The sequence below is a fragment of the Apium graveolens genome, chromosome 2, assembly GCF_009905375.1.
Source record: "Apium graveolens cultivar Ventura chromosome 2, ASM990537v1, whole genome shotgun sequence".
Classification (NCBI taxonomy): Eukaryota; Viridiplantae; Streptophyta; class Magnoliopsida; order Apiales; family Apiaceae; genus Apium; species Apium graveolens.
Genome location: NC_133648.1, coordinates 36,459,340 through 36,483,818, shown reverse-complemented (window position 1 = coordinate 36,483,818; position 24,479 = coordinate 36,459,340). Strand labels below are relative to the sequence as shown.

Genomic DNA, 24,479 nt, shown 5'->3' with positions numbered 1-24,479 from the left:
CAAAGAAAATCAGTAGCATCAAAATTCCTACCTTTGACAAAGCTAACTATACTCTTTGGAAAAAGAAAATGATGATGTTTATCAGGATGGCCAATCCACTCTACATTCAGATCCTCAAGAATGTGCCCTTCACTCATATGGTTAGAGTTGAGGAATCTACAGATGGAGATATGGTTATTCCAGCTCATTATGCTCCCAAGGAGCCTGCAGAATACTCTGAGCCTAAGAAAGAGAAAGTCTCCCTGGATAGTGGCTTGCAGTTAATCTTAATTGAGTCACTTGACAATGTAATGTATAACAACATTGTCAACCGTGACACTGCAAAACAGATCTAGGAAAAGATAGAGATATTGTGTGAGGGAACTAAAGAAGTTAGATCAAATCAGAGAAGGATACTGATTTCACAGTATGGGGGTTTCATGGCTAAGCCAAAGGAAAGTATAACAGATGTGTTTGAAAGGTTTAACAAGCTGATAAATGATTTGCAACTCCATGACAAATACTGTGAAGCTGAAGAAGTGAACCTAAAGTTCCGGCTTACTCTCCCTGATCATTTGGAACAGAAAATCTCAGCAATCAGGGAAGGGGGAGACTCGAGCAGAATAACACTGGAAGTTCTATATGGAATTCTCAAAACATATGAACTAGAAATGATTCAAAGGAAATCATTGAGATCTGGTCAAGGATATGTTGTAGATGGCTCAAGTGCTTTAATTGTAAATGAAAGCCAAATATCTAATGATGAACCAAGATCTCAAACTCCAGTTGCCTCAACAAGTGAGCAAAGAACGGAATTGGAAGAAGATGAGTTCTACACTCTTGATGAACTGGATGGGCTAGATCAGTCAATGGCTTCTTTGGCTAGAAAATTCTCTAACATTAGAGTAAAGAAGCCAAGATTTTTCAAGGGAAAAGGACAGTATTTCAACAAAGTCAGCAGCTGGAAAGGAAAAGGGAAGTATAATTCTGAGAGCAAGAATGGTTACAAAACAGGATCCGTTGACAGATCTAAGATAAGGTGCTACAACTGTGATGAGTTGGGCCATTTTGCTACAGAATGTAGGAAACCCAAGAAGGCAAGAAAGATAAAGCTTATCTTGAACTTGAAGCAAAGTATGAAGCTCTTCTGAACAAACAACAAAGCAAAGCTTATATTGCAGAGGTTAAAAGTTGGGATGACTCTGAGAATGATGAAGATGAAGAATTTGGAAATTATGCACTCATGGCCTTGTAACAAGGAGAATCATCCTCATCTAAATCACAGGTACCAACTCTTACCACAATTGATTTAAATAAGAGTCAATATAAGGAAACTGTTGAGAAGATGAGCACAGAAATATTTCACATTCACACAAGCATGGTTGCTGCTAATGAAGAAGTTAGCAGATTGACAAAGTTGAATGAGAAGCTTGAAAGTGAGAAACATGAAACTGAATTGTTGTTGGTGGAGCTTGAGGCTTTAAAACAAGAAAATGCATATCTAAAGAACAAGCTCAAGTGTGCAAGTGAAATTGAGGCAGTGCTAAGGGAGAAGCTGGAAAAGAATGAAGTGAAGCTGAAATCTTTCAGAAATGCATCCGAACTGGTTGGAAAGTACCATGAGAAAAACAAGCCATGTGAAAACGTTGCTATTGGCCTTGACTATGATGCTTTGAATGACAAAAAGAAGACTGTAGGTGACAAAGGGAAAGCAAAGAAAACTGAAAATGCTCTAACCTTTTTGAAGGAGGTTAATGCACCTATATTCAAAGTATGTGAAGTCAACTTCAGTGAAGAGGAATTGATAATCAAGCAAGAAATTACTGATGAGGATGAAGAGGAGAAAACTACAGAATCAACTCAGTTTTCCAATACTAAAGAGAAGCTCATGGACAAACAAAGTCCCAAGACTCTTGTCAAAGAAACCAAAAGTGAAGATGCAAGAAAGAAAAAGAAAAATAGAAATGGTAAAATAGGGATAAACAAAAGCAACAATTTTGCTTATAGTTGCAGATGCTCCAAGAAAGAAGTGTGAAAAATGTGGCTCTGTGAATCACCTAACTCACCTTTGTAAAAAGGTAGTTAGCAAGCCAACTGAGAGAGCCTGCAAATACAATGAAGCAAATGCAAATGATTCCTATTCATTCTGTGACAAGTTTGACTGCATTCCTTGCAACTTGAAAGTAATGAAGAGTTGCCACAAATTGAGAGTATCCCTTAAATAAACAAGAATTGAGTCTACATAAAATGGAAAACATGCACAACAGTTATTGAACTCTATTTTTTCTAAAATAACTCATTCTACTTCTGCTGAACAAGTTAACAAGAAGAAAGTACCTAACACTGATTGGATTGCTAAACACACTTAAAACTCATTATGTGCAGGGCAAAGTGAAGAAAGTCATCTGGATCATAGACAGTGGATGTTCCAGGCATATGATAGGTGATAAAGCCCTGCTATCACAATTTGAGGAGAAGGCTGGCCCTTTGGTGACATTTGGAGACAACATCAAAGGATTTACAATGGGATATGGCAAGATTGTTTCTGAAAATAGTGTCATTGATGATGTAGCACTGGTAGCTGGTCTTCAAGTGAATCTTCTAAGTGTTATCCAATTTGTAGACAAAGGCTTTGAAGTTTTATTCAACAAAGAAGAATGCACTTTTATCAGCAAGAAAACTGGTGAAGTTGCTCTGAAAGAAGCAAGGGAAGGAAGCTTTGTTTGTTGTAGATTTTTACTCAACAAATAAGGATGGTGTTTTTTGCTTCTAACCAAGGCATCAGAAGAACAAAGCAAGCTCTGGCATAAAAAGTTGTCTCACTTAAATTTCAAGGCAATTAACACCTTGGTCAACAAGGAGTTGGTAAGAGACATGCCTAAACTGGAGTTTGCTCAAGTTGAAGTTTCTGAAGCTCGTCAGAAAGGAAAAATGAAGAGATTAAGTCACAAGTCAAAAACTGTGAATTCTATAAGTACTCCTTTGCAACTAATTCATATGGACTTGTTTGGGCCAGTAAATGTCTTATCTATTTCAAGGAACAAATATGCACTTGTGATGGTGGATGATTTCTCAAGATACACTTGGGTAGAGTCTATGCACTCTAAAGATGAAACTCCACATATCATAATTGAGCACATCAAGAAGATAGAAAAGCAGGCTGAAGATTACAATTATGTGAAAAGATTGAGAAGTGACAATGGAACAGAATTAAAAAATGCAACATTGAGTGAATTCTGCAAAGCAAAGGCATTGTTCAAGAATTCTCAGCTGCTAGAACACCTCAACAAAATGGAGTAGTTGAGAGAAAGAACATAACATTAGTTGAAGCTGCTAGAATAATGCTGCAAGATGCCAAGCTGCCAATAAGTTTCTGGGAGGAGGCTAGTAACACTGCATGTTACACTTAGAACAGATCTCATTAACAAGGGACATGGAAAGTCACCTTACTCAATCATGTCTAAAAGAAAGCCTACTGTAAAGCATCTTCATGTGTTTGGAAGCAAGTGTTACATTTTGAAAGACAACTCTGAATATGTGAGAAAATTTGACTCAAAGGTTTTTGAAGCAATTATTCTGGGATATTCACTGAAAAAACATCCTACAAAGTTTATGTGATTGATTAAAAGAAGATTATGGAGAGCACAGATGTGACTTTTGATGATGACAGGTGTCCAGGATTGGAATTCCTTGATGATAATGAAGCTGACGCCCTTGCATTTAAAAACCTCAACATTGATAGTATTTCTGATGGAGAAGATGACACTACACCATAGATGGCCTATCGCAATGGTTTAATCATGCATGTTACAAAATTATGTTACCTTAGGTATGCTCATCTTAGCCTACCGCAACGTAGTATTTTTGATGTTACCATAGCCTTTAAAACATGTTACTATAGTTTCAAAGTGTTACATACGAGTAACATGTGACAATTTATGTTACAATAGGGTATTATTGGATAAAAAAGTAGTATATTTTACAAACAATTAAATATATATAATTATTTGACATGAAAATTAATCAATTTTTATAATATAATTAAGCAAAAATATTAATATTAGTTAAGATTGATAAAATATTTTTTTTAAAAAAATTTATAAACTGTATTAATTAATAATTGATAAATTTTTATCAATAAAAAATTTAAAGACAATTAAAACTTAATTTTTTTAAAAAAAGAGATGAAATTAGCTGGGCTTTTTCAGGCGGGCTCAAATTTTTTGGAGAAGCGCTAAAATTTCAGACAAATTAACTTCTCCCTCTAATTTCATTCTCCCTCATTCTCTCACTCTCTCTCTTATTCTCTCTCTCCCAGTAGCTATTCTCTTTCATTCCTCTCTCGAGCTAGGGTTTCTAATTGGGGGTAACATTTTGGCGAAGCTGGTCACATTTTGGAGAAGCGGGTCACAGATTGGAGCTAGGGTTTCTAATTGGGGTTTCAAATCAGCTTGCGGTTCAACATTAAGGTACTACATCTCTCTCTCTCTCTCTCTCTCTCTCTCTCTCTCTCTCTCTCTCTCTCTCTCTCTCTCTCTCTCTCTCTCTCTCTCTCGCTCTCGCTCTCTCTGATTTTGTGTATCTCTCTCTCTCTCTATCTCTCTCTCTCTCTCTCTCTCGCCCCCTCTATTTCTGTTAGTTTCTTCTCTAATTTGTTACATGCGTGTTTTTGTGTATTTTATACATGTATATGTATGTTACATGCATGTTTTTGTGTAATTTTAATTGGAATTGGGGTTTTTTATTTTTGTAGATCTGTAAGTGTGATTTTTGTATTAAATTTGTTTCTCGATATTTGCTTTTTATCCGGTTGATTTTCATGTTAGGCTTTAGTTATAACTTACATGTAAATCATCATAGTCAAGTGGATATAATTGATTGTGTAAGTAGATATCTGTTATATCTATAATGCAATTGTTTATGAGTATTTACATTTATGTTAATTTGACCTTTATTCCTGAGAGTTTCAACCCTTTACGAGTATTTAAATTTTTGTTAACATCAACTGTCACAGTTCGGTAGGTAGGAGGAGTGGGATAATACGGAAATGGGTGTATTCACATGTATATTCATGGTCATATAACATGGTTTCGATACGTATAATCTAATATGGATTTACGATTTCAGGGCTGCGTTGTTATGCTGTGTTGTTATTAATACATATAATCTATAATATTGGTTTAGGATTTCACTTCTGCGTTGTTATTAGTACGCATATCTAATATGGGTTTAGGGTTTCACGGTTGTGTCGTTATTAGTATGTACAACCAATGAAAATGAGAACATAAAATATTACCTCGGTCTGCTTAGGGCTTCACGGCTGCGTTGTGTTGTTAGAACGTATAACCAATATGGGTGTATGGTTTCACGACTACGTTGTTTTCTTTTAGGAATATGACGTTATTGTCCTGTTTTCTGTAGTGATGGACGATGATCTAAGTCAATGGATAACCCTTCCAAAATACAGTACACCTTACATTAAGGGGATAAAGGATTTTTTAGAAAATGCATTTCCCAAATTTTCCGTAGGCGATGAAATGTTGTGCCCTTACAAGAATTGTAGAAATGGCAAGTGGCATACTCAAGATCTTATTTATGATCATCTTATTTGTCATGGCCCTTGTCCATTGTATGCGAATTGGATTTGTGAGGTTTCGAGCAAAGATCATAGGATAGATATTGAACGGGCAGAAAATATGGGTTTTAAAGATTCCTTTACCTTCGGAGATAATTTGGACGAGATGTTCCATCGTACTAATGATACTACTGGACCGAATGATGATGCCAAAAAATTTTATGGCCATCTTGAAGAAGGAAAGCAGCCCTTATATCCGGGCTGCAAAAAATTTTCCCGCTTAAGTTTTATCATTAGGTTGTACTCTTTAAAGTGCATTCATGGGATTTCGGAGTCGGGTTTCGGGGATTTATTAGAGCTGATAAAAGATGCTTTTCCAGAAGCACACATTCCTTTGTCTTTTAATGCGGCAAAGAATGTTATTAAAGATTTAGGGCTCGATTATCAAAGGATACACGCCTGCCCCAATAATTGTATGCTGTTTTGGGCTGAAAATGAAAAAGAAGAAAATTGTAAAACTTGTGGTGCTTCAAGGTGGGTCGTACTGGAAAAAAAAGGCGCCGTGGACAATAATGGGAAGAAGTTAATTCACAAGGTCCCGGCAAACGTGATGCGCTACTTTCCACTCAAAAAAAGGTTGCAACGCATGTTTATGAGCAAAGAGTTATCAGAACTGATGTTATGGCATGCAAAAGGTCGAAAAAAGGACGGCAAACTTCGACATCCCGCTGATGCAGAGGCTTGGAAGGCATTGGATGCTCGTTATCCTCAATTTTCATCCGAGAACAGAAACATCAGATTGGGCCTAGCCGCTGATGGTTTCAATCCTTTTCGTACTATGAACATAAGTCATAGTACTTGGCCAATTATTTTGGTTAACTACAACATTCCCCCCTGGCTGTGTATGAAGCAAGATAATCTAATTCTCTCGACACTCATATCTGGTCCCGAGTCTCCGAAGAATAATATAGATGTCTTCATGCAACCTTTAATTGCTGAACTGAATGAGCTGTGGGAAGTAGGCATTGAGACTTATGATGCCCTTACTGACCATACTTTCAACTTGCGCGCTTCTTTACTTTGGACAATCAGTGATTTTCCCGGGCTAGCAATGCTATCTGGATGGAGCACAGAAGGAAGACTAGCTTGTCCAGTTTGCAATTATGAAACATCCTCTATGTACCTAAAACATAGTCGAAAAATGTGTTACATGGACCATAGGAGATTTCTCCATCCCGAACACCCATGGAGGCTTGATAAAAGAAAATTTAATGGTCAAATTGAATTGAGAGGTTGTCCAGAGGTTCTAACTGGAACAGACATTGAAGAATTATTGGCAGGATTTGTAAATCATTTTGGGGGGAAGAAACCAGAGAAGAAAAGAAAGCGCCAAAAAAATAAGATTAAGTCGAATTCGCCTTTCAAGAAAAAATCAATATTCTTTGATCTGCCTTACTGGAAGCACAATGTTTCTCGACATAACCTTGATGTTATGCACATCGAGAAGAATGTGTGTGATAAAGTACTTGGCACATTGCTCAATATTGCTGGAAAAACAAAAGACCATATAGCAGCTCACCTAGATTTGCAAGAACTTGGCATCAGAAAGGTCCTCCATCCTGTTCTATCAAGTGACGGGAAACACCTTGAAATAAGGGCTGCGATATTCGACATGACAAATGAAGAGAAAGATTTATTCTGCTCTGTCCTTAAAAATGCTAAATTCCCATATGGAAGTGCCTCTAATATCAGCCGGTGTGTGCACATGAAGGAGAGAAAGGTATCTGGCTATAAGAGTCATGATGCTCACTTTTTCATGCACTACTTATTACAATTTGCAGTGAAGAAATCTTTGAAACCGGAGGTTGCAGTCCCTTTTATCAGATTAGGGGCCTTCTTAAGAGGTATTTGGAGTAAAGTCATCGACTTAAGTGATCTTAAGAGGCTGCAAACAGAAATAATTGAAATTATTTGTCAATTTGAGACTATATTCATTCAGGCTTTTTTTGATGTGATGGTCCACCTTTTGATTCACTTGTGCCAAGAAATTGTATTTGGTGGACCGGCCCATGTTCGAAGCATGTGGCCAATTGAGCGCTATTTAAATAAATTGAAATCTTATGTGCGGAATAGATCTAAACCAGAGGGATGTATCGCCGAGGGTTACCTGGCCGAAGAATGCTTGATATTTTGTTCAAGATTCTTGGGTGGCCATGGAGGATCAAAATTTACCAAGGCTGCAAAATTTGAAAGTTTTCCAGAAAAAGTAGAATTTCCTATTGGTTCACGCAGAAATAAAGATGGAAAGGCTGTGAATTTAGTTGAAGTTGAATGGATGGCTATTCATCATTATATTCTATTCAACTGCGGGAATAAAGAAATTGATAATTTAATCGAGTAAGATTCTAGCTACTAATTGTGTTTAACTGTTATAGAATTAGAACCTGTTTTGTCTTGATTTTTAACTAGGTAATTATTGTAGGGAGCATCGAATCTTAATAGAAGGACAAGCCAAGTCAAAAAGATACAATCGTGAGAGAGAACATTCTGAAGATTTTTGGAAATGGATGAAGGGGGAGGTCGGAAAAAAAGATAACATTTCAAAGGAATTGGAAGTGCTTGCAATGGGCCCTAATCAATCAGCGAAGAAGTATAGTGGTTATAGTAATTTTTTGCTCATATGTAGTTGAAGTTCCTATAAGGCTGAGAGGACCGACGAGGATGGATAGGGTTCATACCAGAAATATGGACCATCGAGTTGTCCTTCAGATGAATGAAAGGTTCCAGCCCGTTTCAGATGAGGACAAAGTAATTTCTGAACTTAGTAACTTCTTGGGGACACTCGCAAAGCGATGCGTGTCATTTACCTATATTTCTTGGCGTGATGTTCCGAAAACTTTGAAAAATACACTGTGGAATTATGTCAAGGTATCACATACATTGTTTAATTATCGTGATTTATTTTTCTGCAACATTACCTTTGATTAACTGTACTTGTGTTCTTTATTTTGTTGACTTTTTCCAGCAAAGATACATTATACCTGATGAATGTGAAACATGGGTGTTGAAAACCATTCAGTCATCTTGGAAGACACGTAAGAGCCGAATTAAGAAGGCGCATTATAAAGCATTTGAAACTGATGAAGAACGGATGGAAAATAGGCCAACTGATATTCCCCTTGAGAGTTTCAAGATGTTGCTGGAGTACTGGAATGATGAAAGCATTAAGGTTTTCTAATTCCCCTTGCACTTTCATATTTAATTATGTATTTATATTTGATCTAAGTGACATAAAGTTATTTCACATTTTTGTAGAAAAGAGCAGCGACAAATGCAAGAAGTCGATGTCAGTATACAGACACACACACTACTGGTCCAAAGACTTTCGCACAAATTCGAAACAATATGGTATGGCCAGAATCTCAATTACGCATATTAACCTCAATAAGCTAGTTGTTACACAAATATATGAATGTGGGCAGCCTTCTGGTTACATATATTACTATATATCTAGAAATTAATTTCTATATTTCTTTTGGCTAACTTGTTCATTTTTGTCAGAAAAAAAAGGCAAAGAATCAGCGTCCACCACCTGAAGCAGAGGTTTTTGTTGAGACTCGTGAGCGTACTGATGGTCGTGAGTATAAGACCAACACTGAAGAAATAAAAAACAAGATTGTAAGTGTTTTTTATTAATCTTAGTGCTTCTGAATATCCATTAATGTCGCAAGATGGTTAATTAGTTGTGTTTTATGATTTATTTGGTATTTAGAAGTTTTATTTATGTACCTGCATGCATTTTTATTTAATGATTACTAATTGTGAATTTAATTGGATTAAATTATTCGGTTATTTTGAAATTAGTTAGTGAAGCATTTAAATTATTGTGTGACCAAGTGTTCGTTTGTTTTTCTGGTATGTAGAAAAAGATTAAGGAAAAAATCAGTACGAGCGAAGATCCCAACGAGGAACTACTTTCTGATGGAAAAAAACATGGGCCATCTTGGCTCCATGGAAGATGTCCTGATGCTGCAAAAGGTTACTCCAGTACTGCTGGTTCGACAAATACTTATGTACAGGAGTTGGCAGGAAAGATAAAGCAGACTCTGGTGAGTGAAGTCGAGGCATCGATGACAAAGAAGGTACAAGAAGAAGTGGATATGCAAGTCAACAAGAAGGTGCAGGAGAATATGGCCTGGTTACTTAAGAAAATAGCCGACGCAAATCCAGGCATCATAATTGTTGGGTCCCAATGTGTTTGTAGAAGGGGGGGTTGAATACAAACAGTACCGAATAATCGAATTAAATGCGGAATAAAAAATGTGAAACAAAATTCAAGTTAAATAAAAATATTATTAAACTTGAAAGGTGTTACAACAACTGTATCGATTACAAGGAATTAATCTCAAATTAATTATCACAAATCTAGAATAAATTCGACATGAACTTTTTCTATTTTTGTAATAAAAAGATTCAAATGCTAAACGCAATTTGAGATTAAGTTCTAGGGATTTTGATCCGCTAGATTGTTACACAAGAACAAGATAAGTAATTCTAGTGGTTTGGATTTAACATTAACAAACTAGAAATTGATCTTGAATTTCTGCAGAGAAGATGATTTTATATTTCAAGGCGGCTGCTCTTTTGTTCTTGACTTGTGTGTTTGAATTATTTTTGAGATGCTGCTTCTCTGCTTCTTTTTAAATCAACAAACGAATAGAATTGACTTGGCATGACAATCCTATAGCTGGCAAGACTTTCGGTGAGACAATTGAATGAACTAGCAAGACAATCTGAATGAACTAGCATGACAATCAGAATGAACTAGCAAGACAATTATCCTCCTAGAGTAACTTTCGGTATGACAATGGAAAATGGCCTAGCATGACAATCGGTATGACAATCCAGATTGTCATGCTAGTTCATTTCCATTTGTCTTGCTGATTTAATGCTTGAATTTAATCCAATTAACCTTCTGAAAATTCCTAAAATTAATTCAGAATTAATTAATCAATTAATTCAATTAATAAATAAATTATTCTTTGCAGATATAATTTATTTTCTTAATTAAATTAGATGAATTAATTAATTAATAGAGAATTAATTCTAGTCTTGAGCAGCAACCATTCTTCTGCAAATCTTCTGAAAATCACTGAAAATTATGAATCAATTCCACCACTTCAACGTTGACACTCGATGTACTGTCTGGTTCATGAGTGACTAACTTCCGTGACGTTTCTTCATGTCTTGACTCTGACACTTTGATTTTCTTCAGATTAAATCCTTGTAATTAATTGATACGCTGACGAGATCTCTGTCACTTGATTAAATCCACGATCTTGACTTATATCACTGAGGCATGATCAATTTCTTGAACTTCTTCCAGTGAATTAATTCCTCAAGTCTGTAGATGAACCTTGTCTCTGAATCCTTTGACAGATATTACTTTGCGAGATCTCTCTGACGGTAGATCCACTATTTACTTATTACATTCTTATTTGAGTTGAGTTGAATCCTCGAATATACAAATAGGTCTATGACATATGACTTACAATCTCCCCCTATTTGTTTGTTAGACAATAACACACAAATACCTAGAGGATAACTCAACTAACAAATAAGAAAAAGATATAAACATACATGCAAAGTAAATAGCAGAAAAGTTCTGGATGAGATTTAACATTTTCCAGATTCCAAGTAGATGTTCCTCTAGACTGAACATATCTTCAAGTAGTTCCATCTTCATTTGTACAACCACATTTCCTGTTGAGAAGCCCATATCTCTTGCTTCTCCCCCTATGAGAATCAACTGATTAAAGAAGATCACCTTCGTTTTACCACCTCTCCCGTACAATAGGATCCGCAGATAAAAACCAATGGTACTCCCCTAACAGCTTCTTCCCTTACTAGAAAATCACCTTGTGTTTACCACCTCTCCCGTACAATAGGATCCGTAGTTACAAACAACAATGGTGTGGTGTAGTGTACATGTTTGATCTTTTTCTTACTCCCTGCTATTTCTCCCCCTTAGTTGAGGAATCCTCCAAACTATTACTTAAGCTTTTATCTCCCCCTTAAAGAAGGAATGTATGCCGTCGTCTGAAGGAGTTCTCATATTTCACTTGGTTGGAAAAGAAATAACAAGTAGTTTCTCTTTCTTCCTCACTGTGAGTGTGTGATTGTGTTTTAGTGTACCTCACATGTGTTTCACTCTTCTCTCCACTCGTGTTTACACTCATTCTCACAAGTGTATCACTCTTCTCTCATAGCTCCATAATCCAGCTGTACCTGCAAGGAAAATCACCTTAGCCATCCTTAAAGGAGGTCACAGGTGGTGCAATGGGAGTTCACAAATCCCCATCCTTGTTAAACTCGTCAGATGAATCTGAGTCATAATTTACAAGTTGCTAGTTTCCCTTTTAGGGTTCCAGATTTGAATTCTGGGAAGGTAAACAATGATCCAACGAATTTAGCATAAAGATCAAAGTTCCCTTCTAATGTCTGTGAAGACATTTCCTTGTGACTTATCAGGTAATATCTGAATCATTGTCAACAAGTTGCCGATCTGCGCCTATGTCAGATCCACTATCCGCAGATGCATCCAGGGGATTTAAGCCTGGGGAGGTAGACACTGACCACTGACATATGGCTTTTGGATCAGTATCCTCTCCTAACACCTGTAAAGGCAATTGGTCCACTAACGAACCTTGAACAATCGAATCTGACCTTAAAATGGTCGAAACTCTTGTTTCCGTCAACTCATCCTTTGTGTGTGTAACCTCTCCTTGTGCATCAAGAATTGATTATGTTTGAAGTGGTGACACTACATCGGATACCTTGGCCGACAGGCAAAATTCAATAGACTCACCCTGTTGAGAGAATGAATCTAGTAACTGTTTTTGTGCCTTTTCAGCCATTACATCTTTTTGAGAAGATGTATGGGGGCTAGCAGTTGTCTCGGTTTAAATACTACTCATCTATGTAGGAGACAGAGCTACTGGGTTGACTACAGAACCTTCCTTATGTGGTGCACTAGGCACTATCTCCCTCACGCTCATTCATACTACATTTAGTGGTAAGAGAGTGTTGGTTGGTTCTGTTTTTGTGTTTGTCTTTACAGTCTGGGATAGACGTTGTGGGTTTTCAACCTCATGACTGTCAATGAAAGAAAGTCATTGGAGACTGAACCTGTAACATAGAACATATGGTAATAGAGAGAAAATGATTTACAATAGTGATTTCAAAAGATTTTACATGAAATAAGAAATCACTAATGTAGAAAGAAGTTTGATTTTGTTTTTCAATATGAATGAGTTTTTGATAAAACATTGATCACTTAGGGTAAAGTCTAAGTAATTCTCATTCATATCAAAAGCTTACAAATATCTGCAACATAATGTTAACAACATATCATTGACCGATACTTGTCAAGTACTTTAGATACTAATTGTTATGTTGCATTAACAATATATCACTGCACATATAAAACAATATGATTGTGCTTAGTGATAAGAGAGTTATAAATATGACGACTCTACTTATTCATATAAAACTGTAACTGCAGTTAGAGTGCCATACCATGTCCTTGACGATTGCTTGAGCAGTATACTAGTTCATACCAACCTGAAGTGAGATTGTGAAGAAGAAATTGCATAGTCCAATAGATCTGCAGCTGCAAAGTCCATGAACTGTGGTGCATTGACTTCCTCTTTTGACTTACCAATCAGGAGTACACTTGTACACATCTTACTAGAGTACAATTCCAAGTGTAATGTGCAGCAGGTGTCTGATATGTCGTAATATTCTCAAGTCTCGTCACTGGTGCTATATGTTAGATACTGCTTCCTGATAATAACCTAGCACAATATACAAAATTACAATGATAACATTCCCAGCTTGCAAACAGCCATATCCCTCAGATAAACCTTTGCTGTTATCTCCAAAGGTAACCAGGGGCCAGCTTTCTCAATCCACATTTGATAGCAGGGCTCTATCTCCGGTCATATGTCTTGATGATCCATTGTCAAGAATCCACACTACCGGTTATACCTGTTTAATGCCCTGCACTACAAATGGATTAGACCTTCTTCGGAACCCAAACTTGGTTGGGCCCGGCATACTTGTAGAATTGTCCTTTGTCAGGCAAAACAACATTTTTAATTTTAATGATCTCAACTTTCTCAATGACTGAACATTTGACCTTGTAAACAGCCTTAACAAATTTCTGTTTAAGCTTAGGCACAAATGTCTCCTTTCTAGCCTTAGAAGGACTAGCAGTCTTAGACCTATCATGCTTCTTGTTATTCACATGCTGACGAGGAGTAGTCTTATCATTAGACACATGCTTACCATTAAAATAAGCATACATCATATTAAAAGCACAAGACATACAATTAGCAACACCACATGCTTTATGAGAGTGATTAACAGCAGGTAATTTATGCATGGTAGACATGGCATTATTGTTATCCAACTCATGTGTGTCTGAGTTAGTCTCAGTTGCTTTCACAACTTTGACTGGAACTTTCGACTCACTTGACTTGGAAACAATCTTCTCATAAGCATGATCCTCAGCACGTATTTCTTCTTGAATAACAGAAGAGGTCGCATCAAATGGTTCAGCAATTGATGCTTTATAGAGGGGTTCATCAACACCCTTAAGCACATGTGGTACTTCCCTCCCTTTAGCACATACATGAGGAGGGGAGTTTATGCCTAATTCTCCAATAGCAGCATTGTAATCATAACCTATTCCAGATGTTTGATTAACAGCTTGCTTACTGTAGAACTCTTTAGCCTTCGTACAAGAATTGAAGTAGGCTCTAACCTTAGTCTCAAGACCGGTGATCTTGTCTTTGAGAATAGTCTCGAGTTTTCTATAACAGTCAACTCTATTCTCTAGAAAAGATACCTGTTCTTTTAATTTGTCTTGATTAATGTGCACAAGTCTTAATTCATTGACCTCTTTCTCAAGGTCTGTGATCTGTAAACTTAACAGTTCATTATCACGACGAGCACAATCTAAGTTACCTCTTAGATGATAAACCATTTCAGCATCAGAAAGTTTTACCTCTATTCTTGACGATGAAGCTTTTCCATCAATAGCCATAAGAGCAAGATTTCCTTCATCTTCATCTTCACTGTCAGTATCATCCCAGCTTCTTCCCTTTGCCAGATAAGCCCTTTCAGAGTTCTTTCTTACTTGCTTTGGCTTCCTACATTCTGTGGCAAAGTGTCCCAACTCATTGCAGTTATAGCATCTAATGGTGCTTCGATCAACCATCCCTGTTTTGTATCCACCACTGCTGGTGTTAGAGGATGAAGATCCACCTTTCTGGAATTTGTTGTAGTTGGACTTGTACTTCAGCTTGGGATTCCTCTTGAATCTGACATGGGAGAATCTCTTGACAATTTGGGCCATTGACTCATCTTCCAATTGCTCCAGCTCTTCCAAGGAATAAAAATCATCACTTGATTGATTTGTAGTAGGAGGATCATATTCTGCTACTAACATATTTTCCTCAGCCTTGGAATACTGTACCATTCTCTCCAATTGTTGAGATTGTTGTTGTTGTTGACCTTCAGCTACAAGTTCAGTAGATGTGCTGACCATTCTATCCTTCCCGTAGACTTCCTTCTGTTGAATCTGCTCCAACTCATAGGTTTTTAACACTCCATAGAGCCTGTCCAAAGAAATCTCACTCAGATCTCTAGCTTCTCTAATGGCAGTGATTCTATGTTCAAGATGAGCTGGCAGTGTTAAAAGGAACTTTTTGTTGACCTCCCTGATTGAATAATACTTTCCATTGATGTTCAGGTTGTTGATCAACGCATTGTACCTCTCAAACACTTCAGTAATTCCTTCTCCTGGATTTGATTTGAAATGTTCATATTCAGAGGTTAGGATTTCCAACTTGTTCTCCCTAACTTCCTCTGTGCCTTCATTAATCACCTCAATAGTTTCCCACATGTGTTTGGAATTTTTACAGTTCATCACATGTCTGTTCATCAAGGGATCAAGGGAATCAATTAATATTAATTGAAGGCTGGCATCCAAGGAGGCTTCTTCCTTCTCAGCAGGAGTAAAATCTTCAGGCTCTTTTGGATAGGTTCTAGCTTCAGTAGTCACCACACCATCTATTATTACCTCCGGTTCAATAATCATCGGAGTTTTTATACCCTTCTTTAACAAGTTTGAATATTTGGGATTTGCAACTTGTAAAAATAATAGCATCTTCTTCTTCCACATGATATAATTCTCTTTATCAAATTGTGGAATTTTAACGGTTCCAACTTTATGTGAAGTCATTATGAATTTTTGAATAAATAAAAATTCAAGGAGTTGAAAAATCACAAAAGTCTAGGATCTTGATTTGTTCGTTAATCAGAAGGCTCTGATACCAATTGTTGGGTCCCAATGTGTTTGTAGAAGGGGGGGTTGAATACAAACAGTACCGAATAATCGAATTAAATGCGGAATAAAAAATGTGAAACAAAATTCAAGTTAAATAAAAATATTATTAAACTTGAAAGGTGTTACAACAACTGTATCGATTACAAGGAATTAATCTCAAATTAATTATCACAAATCTAGAATAAATTCGACATGAACTTTTTCTATTTTTGTAATAAAAAGATTCAAATGCTAAACGCAATTTGAGATTAAGTTCTAGGGATTTTGATCCGCTAGATTGTTACACAAGAACAAGATAAGTAATTCTAGTGGTTTGGATTTAACATTAACAAACTAGAAATTGATCTTGAATTTCTGCAGAGAAGATGATTTTATATTTCAAGGCGGCTGCTCTTTTGTTCTTGACTTGTGTGTTTGAATTATTTTTGAGATGCTGCTTCTCTGCTTCTTTTTAAATCAACAAACGAATAGAATTGACTTGGCATGACAATCCTATAGCTGGCAAGACTTTCGGTGAGACAATTGAATGAACTAGCAAGACAATCTGAATGAACTAGCATGACAATCAGAATGAACTAGCAAGACAATTATCCTCCTAGAGTAACTTTCGGTATGACAATGGAAAATGGCCTAGCATGACAATCGGTATGACAATCCAGATTGTCATGCTAGTTCATTTCCATTTGTCTTGCTGATTTAATGCTTGAATTTAATCCAATTAACCTTCTGAAAATTCCTAAAATTAATTCAGAATTAATTAATCAATTAATTCAATTAATAAATAAATTATTCTTTGCAGATATAATTTATTTTCTTAATTAAATTAGATGAATTAATTAATTAATAGAGAATTAATTCTAGTCTTGAGCAGCAACCATTCTTCTGCAAATCTTCTGAAAATCACTGAAAATTATGAATCAATTCCACCACTTCAACGTTGACACTCGATGTACTGTCTGGTTCATGAGTGACTAACTTCCGTGACGTTTCTTCATGTCTTGACTCTGACACTTTGATTTTCTTCAGATTAAATCCTTGTAATTAATTGATACGCTGACGAGATCTCTGTCACTTGATTAAATCCACGATCTTGACTTATATCACTGAGGCATGATCAATTTCTTGAACTTCTTCCAGTGAATTAATTCCTCAAGTCTGTAGATGAACCTTGTCTCTGAATCCTTTGACAGATATTACTTTGCGAGATCTCTCTGACGGTAGATCCACTATTTACTTATTACATTCTTATTTGAGTTGAGTTGAATCCTCGAATATACAAATAGGTCTATGACATATGACTTACAACAATCAACCATCAAGATTTCAGCACAACCAGCGATAATGACAATTACCTCACACCAGTTACCGGAGGCTCTGGACTTTAGATTTCAGATGTGCACCTTTTTACATATCTTATTTTGCGTACTAGTAACAAGTGTTATCGTACTAGCTTTTGGATGTTTATTTATCGTCCTAGACTAAGTAATTGTTCTTTGGAGTATGTGGAGTATGTGGAGTTGGTGAATTGTGTGAAACCGCAGTATTTGGTGGGGGTTTGTGAAAACTGATATGGAGTTTGGTTGAAATTGTTTATTTGGTTGACTTGGATGAAAAACAGATTTTATGGCATGTTGAATTTACAAACCATTCCTGTCAATTTTTTTTTTGAAAAATATGTTACATTAGGTACTAAAAATGTTACAAAGAAATTGGTATAATACAAAACATTACTGTTACAATATGCATCAAAGGTAACATTAAATTATGTCTATAGTATCACATTATGTATGTTACCTTTGCAAACAAATAGGGCCCCAAAATGGGGCCCACCAGTGGGCCCTACATGTGGGCCCCATTTTTTTTTGAAATTCTGAGTCCAAAGGTAACATACATATTATGATACTATAGACATAGATTAATGTTACCTTTGACAGCTATTGTAACATAAAAGTGAATGTTACAGCAGGGCAAAAGTAATGTTACCTTAGGGGCCAAAGGTAACTCGAAAAAAAGCAACTTAATTTTTATGTTACCTTAGGCCTTTTTCTGGCTGTGGTAACACTTTTTTGGGCCTGTTGTAACATTTTCTTGGTGTTGCTGTAGGCCATTTATGGTATAGTGTGAAGTTGATGCACAACAGATAATGAATAAAGAGACTACTCAATAGGAAAATCATTAAAATGGAAGCTCATCTCAAACACCTGAATTTGATAGCACAAACTCAGGGGGAGAAAGAGAAGAAGGATCTAGCAGTCATACCAACAATGAAGAAAATGATGAAGGCACAATTCAACAAACTCATACAAGGAAGTGGGATAGAAGTCACACCAGAGAAGCAATTATTGGTGAACCTACTGCTGGTGTGAGGACTAGAAGTGCAACTGCTAATGAGTGCCTATATGCATGTTTTCTGTCTCAAATAGAGCCAAATAAAATTGATAAAGCTTTAATGGATCCTGATTGGATATCTGCCATGCAGGAAGAGCTGAATCAGTTTGAAAGAAGCAAAGTTTGGAAGTTAGTTCCTGCACCAAAGAATAGAAGCATTATTGGAACAAAATGGGTGTTCAGGAATAAAATGGATGAAAATAGTATAGTTACCAGAAATAAAGCAAGGTTGGTTGCAAAAGGCTACTCATAAGAAGAAGGAATTGATTATGATGAAACTTTTTCTCCAGTTACAAGACTTGAAGCAATAAGAATTTTTCTGGCATTTGCTGCACATTCAAATTTCAAAGTGTATCAAATGGATGTCAAGAATGCCTTTCTGAATGGTGAGCTAGAAGAAGAAGTTTATGTGCAATAGCCACCTGGCTTTGAGGATCCAAAATTCCCAAATTTTTTGTACAAGTTACTCAAGGATCTATATGGACTTAAACATGCACCTAGAGCTTGGTATGACACATTGTCAGAATTCCTACTGAAGCATGGTTTTACTAGAGGTATCATAGACAAGACTCTCATCTACAAGAAACATGGTGATGATATGATCCTAGTTCAAATCTATGTGGATGATATTATCTTTGGTTCTACAAATGAGAAGCTTTGCCAAAGATTCTCCAAGCTTATGTAAAGTGAATATGTAATGAGTATGATGGGGGAACTGAGTTACTTTCTTGGACTTCAAGTCAGTCAGAGAAGTGATGGTATCTTCATCAGCCAAACTAAGTATGTCAAGGATCTATTGAAGAAGTTTGGTATGGTTGATTGTTCACCTACATCTACACCTATGTTTACTGCAACAAAGTTGGATGAAGACAAAAAGGGAAGAAGTGTAGATATCTCAAGCTATAGAGGGATGATTGGATCATTGCTTTATTTAACAGCAAGTAGACCAAACATCATGTTTGCAACATGTCTGTGTGCAAGATTTCAAGCCAATCCAAAAGAATCACATTTGATGGTTGTTAAAAGGATTTTCAGATACTTGAAGGGGACTCCTAACATGGGATTATGGTATCCTAAGGGAACTGGTTTTGAAGCTTTTGGTTACATAGATGCAGAGTTTGCCGGATGCAGGGTTGACAGAAAGAGTACTAGTGGAAGCTGTCAATTTCTTGGACAAAGACTTGTATCCTGGTATAGCAAGAAACAACAATCTGTATCAACTTCTACAGCTGAGGCTGAATACATAGCTGCAGGAAGTTGTTGTGCTCAAGTGCTTTGGATTAGAAATCAGCTAATGGACTATGGCCTAGTGTTACACCAAATTCCTATTATGTGTGACAATACTAGTGCTATATCTATAGTAGCTAATCCAGTTAATCATTCTAGGACAAAGCACATTGATGTAAGGTATCGTTTTATTAGAGAACAAGCTACAAATGGTACCATTGAGCCCATTTTTGTTCCAACTAAAAAACAATTAGCTGACATTTTTACTAAACATTTGGATGAAGCAACTTACACTAGACTTGTAGGTGAAATTGGAATGCTTAATTCTTCATCTTAAGGCAAGAACTCAGCTAATGTTTTGCAGCAGATTAATGTCCAATAAATCATAATCAATTTGATTTTATTGGAAATTAACTAAAATATGAAGTATAAATATTTCAGAAATCTCTGCATATTTATTCTTCAAAATTCAAAAATTCAACTTGGAATTTTTCAAATTCTAAGTAAATTGCTCTGTTGTTAATTTACATTCTTAATATGTAAAATTAACACAAGGCAAAATTACAAAAATCAAAAGTATATAAAGAACTGAGTTCTCGATAAGTCTAATTGACTTCTCGACAAGTCATTTTAGGACATCTCGAGTGAGTTCTCGACAAGTCAATTTACTGACTTCTCGATAGGCTTAAAAATTACTTATCGATAAGTCCTTGTAGAGTTCTCTAGTAGTGTTAATTCACAGAGCTCTCTACAAGTACAATTTTTGACTTATCAATAACTCAGAACTGAAATAATTTAATAATAATTATTTTGGTAAAATACTTTTGGAAAATTATTTTAATTTTATTTTGAATTTATTCAAATAAAAGTTGGAATTAATTCAGTCCACTTTTGGGACAAACTGGGTATTTATTTGACATCTCGATAAGTCAATTTTTAGTTCTCTATAAGAGTAATTTAAAATGACTTCTCGATATGTATTTCATTTCTTAAAATGACTTGTAATATCCCATATTTTCAAATATTATTATTATAATTATTTGGAATTATTTATGTGAATTTTATGTGAATTTTGGTGAATTATCTGATAAGTGGAATTGATGTTTGGGTGTTTATATGTGATATTATTTGAGTATTTGAATTATTATATGTCCATAATAAAATATAGATAATTGTGATATTTTTCTGGTAATTTTTGGACTGTTAAATGATTTTATATTAATTTATGAATTATTAATTATTTTCTGAATAATTACCAAAATTATTTTATAAAGCCGGGAATCGTCCGACTTCAACCGTTTTTGCGTTTTTACAACCCGAAACTCTTCCGAAAACTCCTTCCTAACCGAATCTGGTAATTCCGGACATTTTCCGTGTTTTGACTTTTTCAATCCGGATTACGGTTTAACCCGTGCGCGGCCCGGCGCAATATTTTCGATACGATAGTTATTTCGGTAATCAATAAAACCCGTATTTTCGAGAGACGGGATATTTTTATATTATTCTCGTATATAATGTTTTATAAAAAGCTCGGTTTTGATAATTATCCAATTTTGGTATTAAATCGGATCGTTATTGCAGTTACTTAGCGGCTAAGCAACTAATTTAATGATCCAAAACGATCCAAAACGATCCAGAACGATCCAATATTCCATAAATATAAATAGCCTATTTCTTATTTCGTTTATTCCGTTTATTCATTTGCAACCAGTTAAAACACCGTAAATACATAGAAAAACCCGAGAAAACCGATACGTTCCCGAGAATCAAACACACGAACGAAGGCGTTATCGAACTCCGATTCGGGCGTGCAGCATATCAAAACGAAGCTCTCGAAATCTTCTTTCTGAATCAATCATCAGTTTCTTTCCAGAAATCATGGTAATTTTCTTATTTATTTATTTATATTCGAATTATTTAGTAATTAAATTATGAAAATTTGTTCTTGATGTTGTTGATGTGATTTGATGCTTCCATGTTGTAGAGCATGTTTTTCTGGTCAATTTGGTATATTATACGTCAAAAACTGAGTTCAATATCATATAGAAATTAAGGTTTGATTTTCTGAAAATTTTCTTGAATATGTGTTCTTGGTGTTCTTGAGAAATTCTGAAAATCAAAGTCAATTTTGAAGGCGTTATTGAACACCAAATCACAAGTATGAATAACCAAAATGAATCACAGACGATTCTCTATCATTTTATATCATCAAATCGTTCCAACAGTGGTTAAATTTTAAAATCGATTTTTAGGGTAATATTCGAATTTTGGGGGTTTATAATTTAGAGGTTTTTGATTGATTGTGATGATATGATTAGATTGTACGTGTCTGGAGCTTCGTTTTCATGGGTATATCATCGAATTTGGTTTAGTTTTGCATCTAATCGGATTTTTCCGATTTGGTCCGCCGGTGATGTTCGAGTTTTGATCGGAATCGATCAAACTTTATTGTTTTTGACTGTTCTTGGTCGTAATGAATTGCTGAGTTGATTCTGGATTTATTCCGTTCAAAAACCCATGTGTTTCGGACTGTTTTAGAGCTCGCCGGAGCGTCGCCGGATTTCTGGCCTCGCCGGATTCTGGCAATTATCCGGCCGAGTTCTTGATGGACGACTTGACCCGTTTTCTGATCCACAAACCCGGTTTCAACCCGATACAAAACCCGGGTTTGATCTTCAGTTCCCCAAAATTTTATTTTAGAACCTGTTTCTGCATTTTAGTTTTAAAAATAATTCAAAATCCTATTTATAATTTCTGAAAATTCATTTTTATTTTAAAAATCATTATTTTAATTCTGAAAATTTATTTTTAATTTAAAAATAAATCCAAATTATTTAATTAATTAATTTTAGTTGATAATTAATTATTTAATTATTCAATTAGTTTAAATATTAATTGATTAATTAATTTAATTAGTTATTAATTAATTTTAATTGATTATTTAATTAGATTTAATTATTTAAAATTGATTTAAAAATTCTGAAAAATAGTTTCGAGCTTTAAGATATTATTTTAAATTATTTTCCAGGCTCGATAAATCTTATAAAATTATTTTAGGGTGTTTGAGCCCTATTATTTAATTATTAAATGATTCGGAGATCGTTTTTATTCCGAAAAATGTTCAAAAATTTATAATAAATCAACCGTTCGTCTGTTTAATACGAAACGAACGTGTACAGACTAAAAAAAATATTCCGCTTTCATTAAAAATACTTTTGAGACCCAAATCCTTTTTGTTTCGAAAGGTCGCTTGTTTTACGAGTCATTCTGAGTCGATTATTGATTGATAAATCGTATTTTGACTCAATTTCAGTTTTAAACGTAACGACTCCTGTGTCATATGAATTATGTGATACGTGAGTTATGTGATTACGTGTTATATGAATTATGTGTGTATGTGGATCAAGAGTCCTGTGATTGTCTGTTATATTTATGGTGGGCTATCGTATGGGTAGACAATAGGATTTTGACGCGTAGTTCGTCGAGTGATTATCGTTTAGACAATTAAAGCTATATCTTTTAATTATAGATGCGGATCTCTCGAGTTGATCAGGATAAGACGTTGGATAAAGAATGAGATGGAATGGCATTTGGATATTTGGCTTCTAGCAATCGCATGACCAGCATATCGGTGAAGTGTTGAAAAGAAAGGTGGTGATGTTGTGAGACAGAATGTCAGAATAGATGTGGTTTTGCGAGTGTGACTAACTGCTAAAATCTCAAAGGCAAGTATTTCTATCATCACTTATTGTTCAAGTGATATTTATTTTGAATCATATCATGCAAGTATTGCTTTCCCTATTCTCAGTTTAGAATCAATAAATGTTTTACATATCGCTGAATTAAATAATTCTGTTTATGCAAGTATTTTTCCGCTATTCTATATTCAGAGTAGCTAAGTGATTTTACTTATCCAATTATCGGATTTATAAATGTTGTGGATTTTGAGAAAGATGACGTTGTTTTGGTTTTCTGCCCAAGTGAATGGGCGAATAAAATTTATAAGGGTGTCGAGTATTATGACCCCTTTCAATAAAAATGTTTTAAGATTGGATGGTTGCGTAAGAGGCCGTGGCGGCGGTCCAGCGTGAGCTATGTGTTATACAGGATATAACACCTTGCTAGGCCGATATGTGCCTTGGGTACCCCTTTGTTTAGTTGGATATGCTTCGGCATACCGGTGTTGCTCCGCGGCTGATCACCGGCGGCAACATACCGTCGTTCGAGGATTCCAATCTAAATTATTATATTGCTTTTGATAATCTTATAAGGAATGATTTATCAACTGTTTTGGTTTTGAATAAAGGTGGAATGCAGTTTTGATTCAAATTCTGATTGATGTTGATATTTAAGTTGTTAAATATCAAAGGTGGTATTAATGCAGATGATTGATGTTGACTTCCCTATTTTAGCGCAGGTAGGTTGTGAGCATCAAAGTTCGTATTAATATCTAATTTGATATGACAGCAAAATAAGTATTAATTTCAAGAGTTGAGTTTTGAGTAAAGTTTATGATTCAATCCATAATCATTGTTTCATGTTATTGTGGTTTACGATATTTCCGTAAACACTGTTTTACGAGTTTTATTCTCGTCAAGATTCAAAGTATTGCTGAAGCCTTTCGCTTGAAAATATCAAAAAGAGTTTATAATTCAGCAATTATGATTTTAAATGTTCTGCTCTAATGCAGATATCGGTTTTATATCAAAAGACCCTATATATGCTATAATGATCTTGCTGAGCATTTCTTCCGCTCATACTTGCCTGTTTTTAAATTTAACCTCCAGTGAGGATTAGCTTGCGCTACTTAGCTGCGAAATTCGAGGAAGCAAAGAAGAAGCTCTTGGAAGGTGGTTGGTCCAGGGTTTGCGGACTAGTGTAAGTTTTATTGTGTAA

The 24,479-nt window shown here is 35.5% G+C and overlaps 1 protein-coding gene across 1 annotated transcript; it reads left to right on the top strand.

The window, feature by feature from the left end:
- The first annotated feature begins 5,402 nt into the window (after positions 1–5,402).
- On the top strand, positions 5,403–8,244 carry LOC141688338 (uncharacterized). Its single transcript, XM_074492884.1, has 2 exons — positions 5,403–7,951; positions 8,037–8,244. The coding sequence occupies exons 1-2, from the start codon at positions 5,403–5,405 to the stop codon at positions 8,242–8,244; spliced, it is 2,757 nt and encodes a 918-aa protein (XP_074348985.1).
- The last annotated feature ends 16,235 nt before the right edge of the window (positions 8,245–24,479 follow it).

Coding starts and splice junctions, on each gene's coding strand:
- LOC141688338 (XM_074492884.1), top strand. CDS start 5,403: ATGGACGATGATCTAAGTCAATGGATAACCCTTCCAAAATACAGTACA. Junction 7,952..8,036: donor GAAATTGATAATTTAATCGA/GTAAGATTCTAG, acceptor TAATTATTGTAG/GGAGCATCGAATCTTAATAG.